Source organism: Dromaius novaehollandiae, chromosome 14, assembly GCF_036370855.1.
Source record: "Dromaius novaehollandiae isolate bDroNov1 chromosome 14, bDroNov1.hap1, whole genome shotgun sequence".
Taxonomy (NCBI): Eukaryota; Metazoa; Chordata; class Aves; order Casuariiformes; family Dromaiidae; genus Dromaius; species Dromaius novaehollandiae.
This window is the reverse complement of record NC_088111.1, coordinates 20,027,965-20,045,086: the sequence shown is the minus strand read 5'-3', so window position 1 is coordinate 20,045,086 and position 17,122 is coordinate 20,027,965. Positions and strand designations below refer to the sequence as shown.

At 40.6% G+C, this 17,122-nt stretch overlaps 1 protein-coding gene across 5 annotated transcripts in view; it reads left to right on the top strand.

The window, feature by feature from the left end:
* The window catches only part of CRAMP1 (cramped chromatin regulator homolog 1), a 52,031-nt gene that overhangs the window by 29,213 nt on the left and 5,696 nt on the right, over nucleotides 1–17,122 (top strand). For all 5 annotated transcript variants that reach the window (XM_026100458.2, XM_026100455.2, XM_064520648.1 and 2 more), the window contains 11 exons: nucleotides 735–2,003; nucleotides 4,593–4,770; nucleotides 8,221–8,402; nucleotides 9,249–9,323; nucleotides 10,333–10,414; nucleotides 11,174–11,278; nucleotides 12,334–12,512; nucleotides 13,088–13,171; nucleotides 14,575–14,809; nucleotides 15,070–15,234; nucleotides 15,862–16,007. In XM_026100458.2, the coding sequence (XP_025956243.1) occupies nucleotides 735–2,003; nucleotides 4,593–4,770; nucleotides 8,221–8,402; nucleotides 9,249–9,323; nucleotides 10,333–10,414; nucleotides 11,174–11,278; nucleotides 12,334–12,512; nucleotides 13,088–13,171; nucleotides 14,575–14,809; nucleotides 15,070–15,234; nucleotides 15,862–16,007 (2,700 nt within the window). The remainder of the gene's footprint in view (nucleotides 1–734; nucleotides 2,004–4,592; nucleotides 4,771–8,220; nucleotides 8,403–9,248; nucleotides 9,324–10,332; nucleotides 10,415–11,173; nucleotides 11,279–12,333; nucleotides 12,513–13,087; nucleotides 13,172–14,574; nucleotides 14,810–15,069; nucleotides 15,235–15,861; nucleotides 16,008–17,122) is intronic.

Below are 17,122 nucleotides of genomic sequence, written 5' to 3'. Positions count from 1 at the left end.
GCGTAATAAAGATTGAGGTCAGTATCTCAGCATCGCTAATGTGAGAGCGCCTTTAGCAGGAAACCCCAGGCATTTCACTTCTACCTAAACTCTTCTCTGCTATGATCCCCTGAAAAGCTCACTGGGTAATAATGAAGCTCCCTGCCTTTATTTCATTTCTGTAAACAGTGAGCTGAATCCATTTCATCATGGATGGATGACTGCATTGAAGAAGCTTCGATAATAATTGGCTGTTTTGTTTACAGTTTCAGCAAAGAGATTGAGGACAGAGCTTTCCATTTGCTTTATGTAGTCTTACCACATCAAGGCTTAAGCTTGTTTATGTAGCTGCTGCTGCCTCGTGTGTATCTACGTGCTGTCCAAGCCCTATGACACATTACGGAGGTATCCCTATCTCTGAACTTTGACACATGCAGTAGAAGGATTTGTCTAAAGGGAGAGTCTGTTTTACTATGCAGTGACTTTTTTTTTTAATCGCAGTGGAGCATGAAGCAGAGATCAGTAATTTTGCTTGGAATAGAGATTTAATTTGCTGCTTTTAGTGAGCCTTCAGTATAGCCCGTATCAACACAGAAGAACTTCATTTCCAAAGATCACGGAGTGTTCATATCTATGCTGAGTAGAGAACATATCCCTGATCAGCTATGTATTTTTTTTTATTTGCGAAGTAGGCTACCAGGTGCTTCTTTTGAAGGGACAGATGGCGGTTGTATTCTTTGACGCATCTTTTTTAGCGTAAAACACTAGAGGAACGGCAGCTTCAAGACACCAGAGACTCAGAAACAAGAGGCAGCTTCTCAGAGGAGAAAGTGATGCTCCATCTTTTTCCAGGAGAGAATTGTACACTCACCCCTCTGCCTGGGGTAGCCAGAGTGGTCCACTCCAAGGCTTTCTGCACAGTGCATTGGCAGGAAACTGGCAAATGCAAACAGAACACAAAAGACTCTCACTTACTACCCCCCGCACAAATCCTAGGCATACAGAGTGGTCAGGGGACAGCTAGGGGACAACTAAAATACACACGGGGAACAGAAGGTGGTAAGAGTGTTGGAAGGGCAGAGAGCACTACAGAATCAAGCAGAACCTCTCAGCCCACAGCTGAAGTTTCTGCAGGCACTGAAGATGGTTCCCCAGAGACTGGCCTGGTGGAAGGAACAGCCTCAAATCTTGGCATCACTAATTCTCTCAACAAACCACCTTCTGGACTTCAAGATCCAGGAGGGAGCCACGAAAAGCTGAGCTCAGTGACCTTCTGTGTGGAGGGCAGGGAGGCCCTGGCCAGTGACCAAGCAACTGTACTACCATCATGCAGCACGGCTTGTGCTTGCAGGAAGATCCCTGATGTGGAGGAGCTCTCTCTGCTCGATCCGTTCCCACGGTACATGAAGTCCTGTCAGGACCTGATCGTCCCAGAGAAATGTTTTTGCACAGACAAACTGCATGGAAAAGACTCTACTCCAGCAGCTGGTAATACTTCTCCTGTGGCTTTTCCAAGTGGGAACACAGAGACATCTGATGCCTATTCAGCACAGCTGCCAAGAGGCAGTGTGGCTTCACCCAGCAGCGGCCCATCCAGACATGAAACTCAGGCTAGCCATGGCCCCAGCCTACAGCTTGATGCTTGTACCAAGGAGATAACAGATGCGGTAATGGAGGATTCTCAAGAGAAGCTGAGCTCCTCATTTCCACCTCCACCTCAGGGACAATCTAGTTCAAAGTCTCTCAAGGATGACCCGAGCAGGCTCTCTCAACAGGTTAGAGAAGAAGGATGGAGTCTACGAACTTCTGAGAGCCTTACGCTGGCAGAAGTCTACCTCATGATGGGCAAGCCGAACAAGCTGCAGCTGGAATATGACTGGCTGGCTGTCCTGGAGCCAGAAACCCAGGATGTTAGGGAGCAAGCATCTGAACCAAGCGCTGTTCCTACATGTACCACCTTTCACAAGCAGAGACTCCTAAACTGCCTTTTAAAACTCATCTCTACTGAAGTCAATCCCAAACCAGTAAGTAGCTCTCATTTGTGCTCCAGAAGCTAAACTCTTGGTTACATGATCTGGGGAATGATTGCCCATCCTTGTTGTTTTCATAGTAAATCAGTGATCAGCCTCGTTAAGATGTAAAAACCTATGTAAAAAACATTTCAAAAGAGCTTGCTGCAGAGTGGACTTTTTCTCAATATGCTGCATCTGTTTTTTCTACTGCCTTTTAATTTCTGGTTTGCCATGGGTCTCAGTTTCAGTAGTATTACAATAAACATTTAATGTGGCTGCTGAAAAAATCAGTCATGAGATTAGGTTCCTTCTATTCTGTCTAAGGTGAACCCTCCAAAAGAAAGCTGCAACCCTCAATTTCCAATGTTAATGCAGATCAAGTTACACTAAGTATAGGTGTGAAAAGAATTGATTTATTTGGGATAGCATAACCAATATACTTTGGTCTACTGCAGTGATTTTTGTAAAAGTGGCAAAATGAGTTTCGTGTTTTATTTCTGAGACTCTAGATACATGTGTTTAACTTGCCCAGAAAAAATACATTCTTCCTAGGGCAGACAACTGGGGATAAACCTGTTTTCCTTCTTGTGTGTTTTAACCAGAGTTTAAGATCTGCCCCTGTGACAATTTGGACATTTTCTTCTAGTGTAACTGATTGAAACTTAGTAAAACGTTCTTTCAAAATCCAAAAAGAGACGGAATTCAATAGATCTGACTAAATTCAGATGGTGGGGATCTGATGAGTTAAAGATAACATTTGCATCATACTCCAGCATAGAATGCAAATGAATCACTATTCCCAAACACCCATAATTCTTTGATCTTTGCTTGTTGGTAGATTCTTAGCATCCTCTCCCCCTTCCCTAAAGCTCCTGTTGATCCTGATTTTATAAACATAGGATGTAGGATTTTTGAAGTGTCTCATATTTTATAAATGTAAAACCATCTTCTCAGATACAGCTCCAGTCTGATACAGACTTTGTTTCAATTCTGAAGACTCCTGGTCTCACATCTCACTGACGTGTGTGACAAAGTCTCCTCGTTTGGCATCTGGTTTTACTTCTAGTGTCACATGTGACAGCCAGAGAAAATAGGATTGAACTATTGCAAACTAGAAAGAGGAGTATCTCATTAAATTGCGGGGGGGAAGAGAAGGGAGAGAAAAAAGAGATGATCTGTGTCAGTTATTATTTGCATGTGTGCTCCTGTCACTTTTGCGCTGTTTGTGTCTTAATCAAAGTACTGCAATTCCTCCCAAAAATAATGCAGTTCTTTCAGGTATGTACCAATATCATACATTCTAATAAAAAGAGGAACCTTTTCCTTTTTTTGTAAAGTACTAGTTTATACAGACTTTGTTGCAGAAAGATACACTGAAAGAGTAAAAAAAAAATTGCACAGAAAGGTTATTTGAGGCAGTGACTGTCATGGGAATGATATATATATTCAAGAGACAAGAATGATATTTACTGCCTACGTGAAAGTACAGTAGACTTTTGGAAAGGATTGTCTCTTAAATCCTCTACATTTCATTGAATAACAATAGGAAGGGTGATATTTTTGCCACCGGGTACTTCTGCTCTCCTGGAGCCTGGAAGTCTCCAGCCCACGATGGGAAGTCACTGCCTTCAGGACCGTACTTCAGGGACGTGGAGCTCCTGAGCGTGGTGGAACTGCCGTGCTGTGTCAGGAATGCCGGGAACGATTCAGTCCCTGCCGGTTTAGACTGTAGCACAGCATTCCCATCATGGTGTTAAAGGGGAAGATGAAAAGCTGCTTTAACAGAAGAAGGAGGGATTGTTTAGATCCCTGCTGTTTCCTCAAGATCTATAGTGAAGCCAAAGTGGCCAACTGTGCTGGGGTTCCTGCCTTTAAATGAAGATTACCAGCATAAAACAAACTGTAGAAAATTGCATTGCAGTCAAGTGTGGGTGGTAATTTTATGCCTGTGGTGGCACACAGCTTTCTTAAAAAGGCAGCCTTTTCTAGGAAACCTTATAAGTAACTTAATGAAATTAACTGGATAGACCTGAAAAGTTAGTAAAGCACCTTGCCATGTGGTTCTGTTTTTATTGCCGTGATACAGTGTAAAACAGGAGAAGGAATGGGAAAAATTTCCAAACTTTCCATCTTTATTTGATTAGAATTAACAGCAAAATATTTTTGTCCAGGGATACTTCCAACCAGAGGAGCCATCTGGATAGTCAGAGTTTATGAAAATTAGTTTTCCATTGAATTTGAAAGCAACTCCTCCTTTGGTACTGTGGCAAATCCTTGTCTTCCCCTCTACTGTTTTTTTGTTTGTTTATTTTTTGGGGGGGGGTCTGGGGTGGTCCAGCACACTGTGAAGCTTGTGAATGCTCATCTGTTTGTAATATAAATTGATGATATTTAACCATTGATATTTAACACCACCAAATATGCGGGGAAAGAATTTTAACCTTCCACCATACACACACAGAGGCAGTTGTTAGGGTACTTAAAGATACTGTAATAAGATGGGTTTTTTGTTTTTAAAGCTCCCTGAGCAGCCATGGGTTTAACAATGCATTTATTGTAACAATAAAACACTGTATTCAGTTCATGTGCTTGCGTTTTTAGACCCCTGAGATGAGCTCTGTTGCCACATCGCCTATAAAGCCTGCTCAAGAGGAACAGTCACTGACTCCTCCAGGAAAGGTGATTGCCGTCAGCACCAGGAGTCCAGGTTGTGCACGAAATCAGTCTGCCCTTCGCAACAGCAAGACTTTTTCTCCCAGTGCTGCTTCCAGCTCCTCAGGTGAGTGTTCATAAAAACTCACTTCAACAAATCAGACCATTGGTACATTATATCAGTGTTTGGGAAACTCTACCCAATTATATACCACAGTACTGTTTTTGTCCATAATTCTAGGAGAATGAGAGTTCCTAAATATTATACTGTTAATTTGCTTTAGGGTTGTCATAAATTCAGTATTTCTCTAAATCTTAAGAAACAATCCATGTCAATAATGCAGTTTACAATCCAGAAAATGTTCCACCAAGTCAGTCTTGCAGAGATGCTGGCTGTTGTTAGGAGAGGACTGCTATGGGGTATTGGGTCTCGAGAGTGAAGGCTTATAGGGCTAGACTGATTAAGGTTTACTGATTAAAATAATGTTTTACTGAAAATTTTCTGTGCCATTCTGCCGAGATGAAATACTGAATGATTGTTATGAACTACCTTCTTTTTCTACTAGAAGATACAGCTCATATAATTTATGAGCCTCAGCCATGCAGACCAAGAATTTCAGTTCCATTCTTCAGCCAGTTGCCTTTGCCAGCAAATGTTTTATGACTTTAAAAAAAAAAGTGGTGAAAGTGTCAGAGTTACTGGGAACAATTGCCATTCATATGATACCCTTTTTACACCCATGCTGTAAGGAGCAATGGACTGCGAGCAATTTAACCAATGCTGTGAAACACCTTAGTTGGTGCTCTGCGTGGTTTTCATTTTAAAATGGTGCTACAGCAGTTTCATCTCTGTTTAAAGCTTCATTGCACTTACTTGCAGACAAGGACACAGTTGCTTAAATTTCTAGTGAAGAGTCCAATAATTTAATAGGTAAAATGTAGGAATCATTACATTTCTGTGAGATACGCAGGCCAGGAGGGCATATCTCCTTAAATCAGATTCAGAAATAAAATCAAACTTCCTTTATTTGCAACTTGTTCATTTTTATGAGATTGTACTTTATACTTCCCCTAATGCCTTGAAAATCATTTCTGAAGTATTTTAAGTAAGGATAAGGATCATCAACTGAGAATACCAGACAGAACCAGCAAGAAGATAAAAATACTTTGTATTTGATCCCCTGGAAGTAGGCATACCTGTTTGGTTTGTGCAGATTCAAAAACAAATATAATTGTCCCTATTAGTCTTTATAAGTTGCATCACTGAATCAAAATAAGTAGAGTTGTATACCGTTATGGTTTAACAGAAGATTGTATGGTTTATGATGAAACTCACAGTCTTTAGTGTAAAATCAGGGAGTGAAAAATGTGGAGTCTGTATTCTGGCTTTTGTGCAGTACCAGTCAAAGATAGCCAAGTTGGCTTCAGCTGAGTTGTTTGGCTTGAACAGAAGAGCAATAAAAGTGTTTAATACAGTATTCTACCTAGCTTACTAGTTCTGCACCTCAGCAGCTCTGCTTGGGGTAATACGCTCAGGTAATGGCATTCCAGCATGACAAACTGATACTTGAGCAAGTCTGGTATTTTTGCCCTATGTTCTGTTCTACCCTTAGACGCGCTGAATCCCATTTATCAGCCCTTGTGAAGGTGTTCAGAATTAGAAGATGAATTGTTTGTGGTCTGGATTGTAGCCTTTAGTATACAGTAATTATAGAGCTTCTTTGTATCCTCACATATGACTCTATTAAATGACTACAGTAATTTGGCTATCAGAAAGCAAACTTCTAGGTAACTTTTAGGTGTGTTTCCTCATAGAATTTGGTCCTGAGTCTGTCTAGCTGCTAACCACTCTTTAGTTTTTTGTCTTTTTTTAATTAAAGATAAATTGATTTGGTCTCCCCAGTAGAAAATAATGATTAGAAGATCTAATTAGAAGTTCTGTTCGCCCCAGAATAACTGAAAGAGTTCACAAACTGACAGCTTCACAAAAGCCACACAGCTATCTGAGGAGACAGAAAAGGGGATAGGAAGAATCACGCAAGGAGGTTTAGAAAGGAGCAGAACAACAGCTGTGATGCAGAATCACCTGTAATACTTAAAATATCATTACACAATTGTAGTTGCATCTATTGTATTCCATTTCCTTACTTTCTGCAGTGAATCCTTTTGGTGTATTTTTTCAGAAAATACTTTGTGTGTTCCCTTTAACAATTCTCCTTAGCTCCTGATCAGGGTGGAGGCCCTAATATTTTTGCTATTCTACATTTAATTTATTTTATCGTTTTAAATTCTCAAACCAGATTTACTTTAGATCCTTTGGCACACTGCAGTTTTAACTAGCCTTTGGAAAAACTGAGCAGAGTTCAGAGCAGCAGGGTGGAGGTGGTAATTTCTTCATTTAAACAGGGACCACAGTGCTTGTGAACCCACGTGAACCCCCAGTGCTTCTGTCAGCATTTCATTTTTGAAATGGGGATAATAAGGCCTGCATGTTTATTTAATAGGCAAATAAAGCTTGATGTTCTTTAAACACTTCTTGAATAAAGTGTGGTGTACTACCTAGGTCTGCATTAGGGTGGACCAAGCTTGTGCTGCGTTGTCTACCTGCCCTGGAAGCTGCAGGAGCCACCAAGAATCATTGTATGCTTTACCTCCGGGTGAGCCAGGTGCCTGCTGCCTCCCAGCTGAGATCTCCAGCCCAGCTGTAGAGGCTGGAGTACAGTATCAGTTGTGGGTCTAGTATTATTGAGTGTGAGAATAGCTATTTTCATCTACTGTAACGAAACCCAGTATAACACATAGAGTATGCACCTCTGTGAAAGAGGTGTGCTGCCTTGTTATCTCAGGATGATGCACTAGTAATACTGGCTTTCGACATGATTGGATGCCTGCAGAGCAGGCGTACCGCTGTACGTTAATACAGTTCTCCCTTTAAAGAAAGGTGTAAATGGAATTCTTCTACTCGGACCAAATACCATTATTTCAGAGTGCAGTATATATTGCTAAGACAATTCATCTTTGGGAAGGTATTTTCGATAAACCAGTCCCTGCTCTCAGATTTCTCTGTCATCAGAATCATTTTATAGGGGTTACAGTTTGAATTACCACGCTTGGAAAAATAAGTCTAAGTTACATGTAAAGACTGTAGAATGAGTCTGTATCTATTATCTTCCCCTACAAAAGGAGTGGATCAAATGCATTATATATTTTGGTGGGAAGGGCACTGGAGTATTTCTACAAACTGAACAGATAAGCTGGTTAACACAGACTGTGTGGGACTCAAAACTGGGTCCCTACGCTCTAGTTTCTTTAGTAGTGTAAAACTGCATTTAACTCCCTTCATTCAAGGATTTCAAAGCAAGTGAATGTTTGCAGTGTCCTTGTGAAGCAGGTACACAATGTCAATTTACATGTGGGAGAAATTAAGTATTCAGTTTCATGATTTGTATAAGATCACAAATGGATGGTGGCAGAGCCAGAATCCGTAAGTCCCAGTTCTCAGTCTGGTCCTTCAAGTACTAAATAATTGTTTTTCTGTTGTTTTCACTTCATTTAAACGGCCTTTAAACTCTTCTAGGTTTGAGAAACCTCCCTAGACCTCTCTTGGTGGCTGGTCCTTCAAGTTCTGGAAGCTCTGATGCGGATGGTGGACTCTTTGCAGTTCCTACAACTCTACCACCCAACAGCCGCCATGGGAAACTGTTCTTGCCTAGTAAAGAAGCAGAACTGACCTTCCGGCAGCACTTAGACACAATCAGTGTAAGTGAGACCAATAAATGAAAACAGTAGCATGCTGTGCCTGAGCCAGCTTCCAATAGGGATTACGGGGTTCTTTAGTTCAGCAGAATGCACTGGCTTCTTTATGAAGCCATGCTTCTAGTGATGTTCAAGCATGGCATTACATCAGATGAGATTTGTCAGATTCTATTCATATAAATAGGCTTTTAAGTGACCCCTCCTCTTCTGGCCTGAATGCCATCCCACTGCCTGATTAAACTGGTTCACTCTGCTAATTAAACTGCTCCAGCAAAATATTTTTGATACATTTAAAAAAACTGATATCCTTCTTTCTGTGCAATGAATTTTGATACATCCTTATTGCTGAGATTTAATTAAAATATTTATTTTATTTTTATGTATAAAATCTCAATAACAGTATCACACCAAGCTACAATAGTTAAGCAGTGAAACAGCTTCTTTGGGAGAAGGCTTTGTCTCAATAAAATAAGAACAAAAAATACACATTCCTGGTGGAAAGCTTTCCTACCCTAGCAGAAGGTATGGGAAATGAAGCTGAAGTATTCCTTTTTAGTTAAGGGAGATGTGGTTTGCATATCCCATGAGGCTTGACTCTTACTGGACTATGACTTTGAGCAGCTTTCAGTTAGAGTAATATCTATGTCAGTGCTGGAGCATCAAAATCAAACAAGATGTATTTAATCTAAAGGTAGTTTTGGAAATAATAATCTACGGTCTGAAACAAAACACAGTATTTTAGTATACAGTTGCAACTTTTTTTTATTGGAGAGTGGAGTTTTGGGGTATAATTTGTTCTGTGCTTGGGTGTTTAAAATACTTTCTGATGCATTTCCTGTTATTCTCCAGATGCAGTCAGACTTCTTCTTGCCAAAGCCAAGGAAGCTACGGAACAGACACTTGCGGAAGCCATTGGTAGTACAGGTCAGAAAAATTTGCGAAGTGTGGAATGCCTGGTGTGCCTCCCAAATAGATAGCAGTTAGGTTAATAATGACTTGGGCCTAACTGAACTGAAAAACTGAGCTTCCCTCATACATCTGCTGGAAAAGTAAAGCTGAGCATCTGAAGAAACAAGTGTTTTAGTCTGTATTGTAAGCAGCCATGATATATTCCCTGCGTGAGGAGTGTCAAGAACACTAGTAATCCAGTGCATGAGGGAGCTTGGGGACTGGGGGGAAGCTCCTGGTCTGAAAGCAGGTTCTGCTATTTGGCCCCTCCTGGTACTGACACACAGGCAATGTGTTCATCTGGTATCCTGATCTGTCACTGTTACTGCAACAGGATCTCCAATTAGATATTTTTTTCTGCTTCCTACTCACTAATTGCTGTGAAATTGGGGTGGGAATAGACACTGTAGTGAAAGAAAACATACTCTGTTTGAAGGAACACAACATACTCTGTTTGAAGGAACACTGATTTACAAAACAAACTAGGATTTCCAAAAGAGATTTAAGGAGGAGGCAGCCTGTTACCAAATTTCGGTGGTAGGCAGACATTAACCTCCATTAGAGTACTCCGATGATCCCAGCAAAAAGGCATAGGGATTTGTAGCAGGTGGAGAACATATACAAAATGGTTTAAAAACAAAATAATGGAAACTTCCTGGGGGAAAACAAAGTTATTAAGTTCCAGCTTACCCTTTGGTCTCTCCTGTTCTGAGAACAGAATCTATGATTTGCCTAGAAATTATGTACAAATTATTTTTTGGTAGTGAGATATTCTGATCTGTGCAATATCATTTCTTTTAAAAACTCCCAAGTACATGTTGCCGTCTCATTAATTCGTACTTGTTTAATTGCAATGGAAGATGAATTTGCACAGTCTAGATCCCATCCTTAAGTTTGATCATGAACTTCTAAACCTTAGAAGATCAGCTTTACCCTCTCTTCTGTGTTTAAATATGTTTTGTCTATTGTTGCATCTCTCACACAGAGAACGCTGCTCCCTAGGCCATCTGGAAATCCGTCCCAGCACGTCTGTTCCTTTTCTATCTTATCCAACTCATCCATAACAGGTGAGTCTGCGTATCTTCCATCACTTTTATGCTGCCATGAGATGGATTGGAAAGTGTCTCTTAACAATGCACAAAAGAAAGATTTTTGAAAAGAAGAAAATATCCTTTCAAAGTCACAAAGTTATTTACCGGTTGGTTGAGTCATTTCCTACAGGATCACAGGTTTGTGCTCCTGGATCATTGTTAAGGAAGTCAGGATTATAATAGAGATTTTTTTTTTCTTCCACTTCTCACTCTTTCCTGCTTTCAGTACTGTGGAGTTCTTTACAAGGAGACAAAATTTTGGAGAAAATTACCGAGATAAGAATATTTTTCTATGGGGTATAATCGTTTGTCTAGATTTCGTATTGAACTTTTCCTAGTATCTGAGGTACTGTAGATTAAATGTCATACAGTATAATCAATATTGCCCATTTGTCCTTTCGTGCTGATCCACTCTTAAGTGCAATGGTAGTACAAGTTATCTCTCATCTCAGCATAATCTAAAAATAAACATCAGAGGTTGATGTTTATCTGCACTGAAAATAATGAAGGCAGCTGCAATAACACAGCAACACCTGCAGTTGCAGTTTTTTGTAGTAGGGCATTGGTTAGCTTTTATTACTGTTTCACCTTTGGTTCATCATTGTCGCCACTGTTTGCATTCCTGGAGCTCACTGCTGCTTGGAATTTTGGTTTGCTTCCATTGAACTGTGTTGTATTCTGCTTTAAAGATGTTAGATTTCATTTGCTTGAGAGTTACCTAATCCTTCACCCTAGGGAGAGGTTCATTTCGGCCAATCCAGTCCTCACTGAATAAAGCCGCTGTTTCTCGTCCCATTGTGCCGAAGGTTCTTCCAACACAGGCTACCAACCATCTGTCTAGTAAGTCTTTCCTTAAAGAGAATGAGAGTTGCAGTGTGTCCTGATCTATATGATGATGTATTACTGGTTTCTTTTTCCTAGCTGTAAATCATTAGTGCCTTTTGAGGTTAAAGAAAAGAAAATAGTGCTGTGTTACTGAGATCTTACTTTCTGTGGCTTTATGTGACTGGTGAAAAGGAGCAGTCAGTGGAAGAACAGTCCAAACTAGGTTCCTTTGCTGTGTCTGACCCGCAGGAAAAGCAAGGATTTAGAATATGTAACTGAAATTCTACATTTGTGTCACGTTTTCTTGTAGGGCGCTTTTGAGAAGAGGTTGTGAAATAGTTGAAAGAAACTTGTAAGTAGCCTATCTACTAGCATGAGATTAGGAATACTACAAGGAAGAAATTGCCAGTGTATTAGAAAAAAAACAAACACCAAATACTGTCTTGCAACAAAAGAATATATCCCTTAATTAGAATGATTAGTGAGGTGAAAACAGTGAATGCCTCTATGTTTTGCAATAGACTTGGAGAATTCACTGCCGTAGGAAGGCATTCAGATGTTGTAACTGGATTTTAAAAGATCTGGATGAGCTTGACCCTGCAACTGGATAAGTTTGTATATTGAGACTAAATGGCTTCTAGAGACAAGGTAACAAAGTAAGGTTATTTTGTATTTATAGTTCCTCGGGTAAATCATCAGAAGTTTCTAGAGATTTTATAACCAACTACTACTTTTTTATCCGAACATTATTAAGAGGTGTAGTTATTACTGGTAGTGAGGAAGAGGGAGAAAAAGAACAGGGATATTTCTCTAAACTGTTTTTATATACCTGGTAATGTATTGGAGCAGGGCAGAAAAGTTTCAAACGTTCAACTGAAAGAAATGTTCTGCTTTCTAAAGAGAAAAAACTGACATAGCTGATCAGATAATTACCATTTTTGCTTTTTGCATTTGTTAAGTTTTGGCTATCTGGCCAATTTTTTAAAAATGATCTTTGAATAGAGTCACAACAAAGTAATTGTGTGAAGAAAAAGGCTTCTAATGTTTTTTTTCTTTCTGTTTCACAAAAGGTGCTATTGATTTGGCAGCTAAAAGTGCCGGTATTATTCCTGGTAGCCCTTTGCCTGTCCTGGATGCAGATGGTTTGTCAGGTGTATCTCCACTGTCACCAGACGGAGTAACCGCAGTGGTAACAGGGCAGGAGTCAACAGTAGCACATCAAAATGGAGGCTCTATCACCACCGTGGAGGTCAGTGTCTCCTGAGCGTGCTTTTTAAAGTAGTTAAGCATCTTGTTCTTTCACTATGTAAAAAACCGTATTATTAATGCCTCTTTAATAGGCTTTCTCTTGGAGCTTGTTGTTAGATATGCTTATCATGGTGAGCCCAATCTATGTTGTATAGTATGCATTGAGGGGTTGAGGGATTAAATCATCCTTGCACAGAATAACAAATTTCCATCCTGTAGAGCAGCTTTCAGCTGTGAGCCAGTTGAAGTTGGCCTTCCAGAAATCTGGATTCAAAAAGAAACAGTAGCATTTTGAGGGACAGACATTCAGCTGGCAATCTGGGGCAAGCCCATAACTTCTGGGGGTGTATTCAGAATGGTAACTGTGATATCTCTTTACTGTCCCTTTTATTGGAACCCAGGTACACGTTAGTCCTTGTCATTATCTCAGGGAGCTGATGTAGACCATTTTGAAAGGCAGGATATGTAGACAAAGCACGCATAAAGTGATGTGCACTTGTGTCTTACATCCCCAGCTGTACTTGCAGCACCTCATGTAAAATTGGGTCACTCACGTAATTCCTGTTGTGCTTCCAGGGCTCGGGCACTGGGTGTCGGGTTCCATTCATCAGCCTGCCAACGCGGCATGAGCAGCAGGAGGCAGTTCCTGATGGTTTCCAGGTAGAGTATGTGTTGAAAGAACAGCAGTATGAAATGGATAATGGTTTGAAAACACCAGTTAGGCACCTGAGTTATTGTATACTGTTATTATGTTTTGTGGAAGTGGAAATTTCTAACATTTGAAGAAATTTATAGAACAAAAAACAAGAAAGCTACTTAAATTTATTTGTGTGCTGTTCTGTAAAAGAGCAAAATGAAGCTGACAAGCCCTGACCTCTGAAGGACGAGCAAATCTTACTTCATGCTTGATCCAGTGGAGGAATTTAGAATAGGCATGTACTATATAGCAAAGCATTTATAGACATCACATAGAAAGATTTCAGGATTTGGCAGTCCTGCTTGCTGAAGGAGGAATATTAAGACTAAAAGCATGATTGTAATGCTAGCATCCTCTTAAGAGAATCCCTTTTCTTTACATTGGATCCAATAAGATGTAGATACTTAAACCGTAAGTGTGGCAGCACGTAAGTTCTAAGAGTCTTGTCATCCTGTCCCCACCTTCCTTCTCCACTGGGATCCAGGACCTTGTGTTGGCTACTTAGCCCTCAGAATACAGGTTGTTTTTTTTTTTTTGATGGAAGCACTTTCCACCTTTCCTGGGATAGGGATGTGTAAAAAAGGTAAAACTAATGTGACAAAGAGCATAAAAGTGAGGAAGATTGTATAGTACTTGTGTCAGGACATTTACCTAGGCATTTATTTAAGGTGGGGCGGTTGCTTAGGTTCTGGTTCCTACTCTCAGGATTGCTTTGCATGTACTACATCAGATAAAATTCAGACAGAGTTTTATGAAGAGGAATTAGAACCAAGTTTCCTTAAGGAAAAAAGAAAAAAAAGATTGATTTTCAACAAGTCTAGCTATACAGAAAAGTGAGTTAGCCTGTTAAACTATTTATATTATTTAAGCATTTGTAAGGGCCTTGTCTATATAAAGGCAAAGGTAATCCTTAATTCTTAAGAACTATCTTGTAGGTTTCTCAAAAAAACATGTTAATTCTGTTGCTATGTATGAGTGCTTGTTTCTGTTATGTAGGTTAAATTAAATGTTCTTTGGTATGTTACAAACTCATGTTTTTTTCAGACCATTCAGCAGGCTATGGGATGAGGGATATTTATTTATGCTTACAGATATTATTTCTGAAAATAATACAATTTCCATGTATTAGTAGATATTCAAAACGTGACCCAACTAATCCTTTATATCTAGATGAGAAGAAAAACACTTCCAAGTGTTTTTGGATCCATGAACAGAGAACATTAAGAATATATTCTGCTAGATTTAGTCCTTTTTTTTTTTTTTTCTAAATCTGATTTTAATCTGATGCTTAGGAGCTAAACTGTTGTTTTTCAGACATGTATCCAAGTCCTTCATAAATTCATGAATTATCTGTTTCTTGTAACAGGGCACATCAGTCCTTTCTCTGTCAGAACTAACCAAGGCTCCCCTCCAGAATGGTCTTTCCACCCCTCCACTTCCCGCATCAGAGGCTGCCAGTACCCGTCTCTCTCCTCCCAATGTCTCTGCTCTCTTGGATATTTCTCTGCCTGGACCACCTGAAGATGTGCTTTCTCAAGGAGAACCTGCCACTCAAATCAGTGATTCTATCATTGAAATAGCTATCAGCTCTGGTCAATACAGTAAGTCTGAGCTTAGCTAAAGTCTTCCTATTAATAATTTTCAAAAAAATCACTATCATCTTAAATGTCAGCAGAAACTTTTAAGAAGCAATTCTTGGATTTTTTTTTTTTTATGTCTATTGGAAAATTAATTGTGTGGGTGGCCTTGCTTTTCTGATGTATATAGTTTTGTGGGATTTTTTTTTGAACAAAAAATTGGTGCAGTGTCTTGTAACTTTACCACATTGACTGAATCAGTGACTCATGACATTGGCTTACAGGTGAAGGTGTTTCTCTCTCTCCTGCAAAGCTGAATGGCAGTGACAGCTCCAAAAGTCTTCCATCCCCATCCAGTAGTCCTCAGCAGAACTGGATTGCCTCTCCCAGCCATGATCCCCAGTGGTACCCCAATGACTCCACAGACTCGTCTCTCAGCAGCTTGTTTTGTGGGTATCTGTATGCAAAGAACAGCAAGAAAAGAGCTCTTTCCTTTCCAAAAAAAGCTGTTTATTAGAAGTGAATCTGTTGAAAAACAGGAAATTCAGCAGGACTTTTGTAGAATTTTCCTCGTGTTTCTTGCTTTTGTTTGTAACAGTTTTGTCTTGAATGTATTTTCTTTCTCTTTACAAGTCTGTTCCTGAAATGGTCCCGTTGCTAGACTGGGACAAGAGCCTGTACCTTGGGGCAAATAATTCCTTGGCTTTGTAGTCTGCTTGGAGCCTGACTCATCAGTTAGGTTGAGATGTTTTGGCTGTTCTGCCAAAGCAAAAAGATGCCCTTGGCTCTGCTGTTGGAACATAGGCTTCATTCTGTGCTTGGTGAGCATAATCTCAAAGAGATGAGATCACTGGGTTTGTCTGGGGGTTTTGTGAGTTAACACTTGGTGGTGCCAGTGCAATGAGTCTCCTTGTACTCTTAGCAATCTGCTGAAGGTGTTTGTGCTGATAACACATAATTTTCGGGAGACAGAAGAAACAGATAGTTGTCCTTCGTTTTCTGTTTCCCTGTCCTCTTTGACATCTCAGTCGCAAACATTGAGTACAGTGACTTACTGATGTGCCTGTTCTTTATAGCAAGTTTCATCTCCCCTGAGAAGGGCCGAAAAATGCTGCCGACTCCTGTTGGAACTGCGAGTGGCACCTCCTTACTAGGACCTAGCCTTCTGGATGGAAACTCACGGGACTCTTTTGTGTCACGGTCTCTGGCAGATGTAGCAGAGGTATGTCATCGAATTACATTCAGCTGTCTTTGCTTCTTTTTTAGCACAGTGTTACTGCATATTATTTATCATACCTTCCTGAGATACTTAAGGCAGAGATGCCTTGTATCTGCACTGTAGCTTAGCAAAACAGGGTCCTAATTAAAAGATGCAAAATGACATGGGGATATATTGCACCAGAGGTGCTGCATGAAACTGTTGTGAGCACCTTCGACCCATGTTCTTTTTGATGGGGGAGGTCATGTTTGCCTCATTGGACATAAGCATTGTTTTGACAGAGTTTTGAGCCTTCTGTTTTGTGCGTCCTGCTTTGTAGAGGCAGGCCTTGAAAAGACTAAGGATGAGATGGATTAATACTGATGCAGCTGCAGTTGGAGGGCTGATAGGGAAAGTAAATAGGCCCAGGAGAAAGAATCAGGAAATGGTTAATGCTAAGTTACCTGAGAGACTGGCAGAAGGCCTTATACTGCTGAATTATTTTCTCCGTAGGTAGAATTATCCTTTGTTTTGAAATCATTTGCAGAGGTAGAGTGAAGACCAGCAGTTATTAAGGCTCCAATATGCTCAGGGGCAGAGCTGACTTTTAAAGGGACCTAGACAGGCTGGAGGGATGTGCCACCAGGAACATTATGGAATTCAGCAAGGAGAAATGCAAAATCCTGCATCTCTGGAGGAATAACCCTTGGCAGCAATACAGGCTGGGAACTGACTGGCTGGGAAACAGCTCTGCTGAAAAGTACCTGGGGGGTCTCAGTAGACAGCAAGCTGAGCAAGAGCCAGCAGCGTGTCATGGCAGCAAAGAAGGCCAGCAGCATCCTGGGCTGCATTAACAGGAGCACAGCTAGTAGATCGAAGGAAGTGATGATTATCCCCTTCTACTCAGCACTTGTGAAACCCTATCTAGAATATTGCATCCAGTTTTGAGGCCCCAGTCCAGGAAAGGCATGGATGAACTGAAGCAAGTTCAGCAGAGGGCTACCAGGATGCTCGGGGGACTGGAGCAGGTGCCCTGTGAGAAGAGGCTGAGGGTACTGGCTTGTTGAGCCAGAGAAGAGAAGGCTTCCCGGGATAGGGGCAGAAACCTCATAGCAGCCTTCCAGTACCTGCAGGGAGGT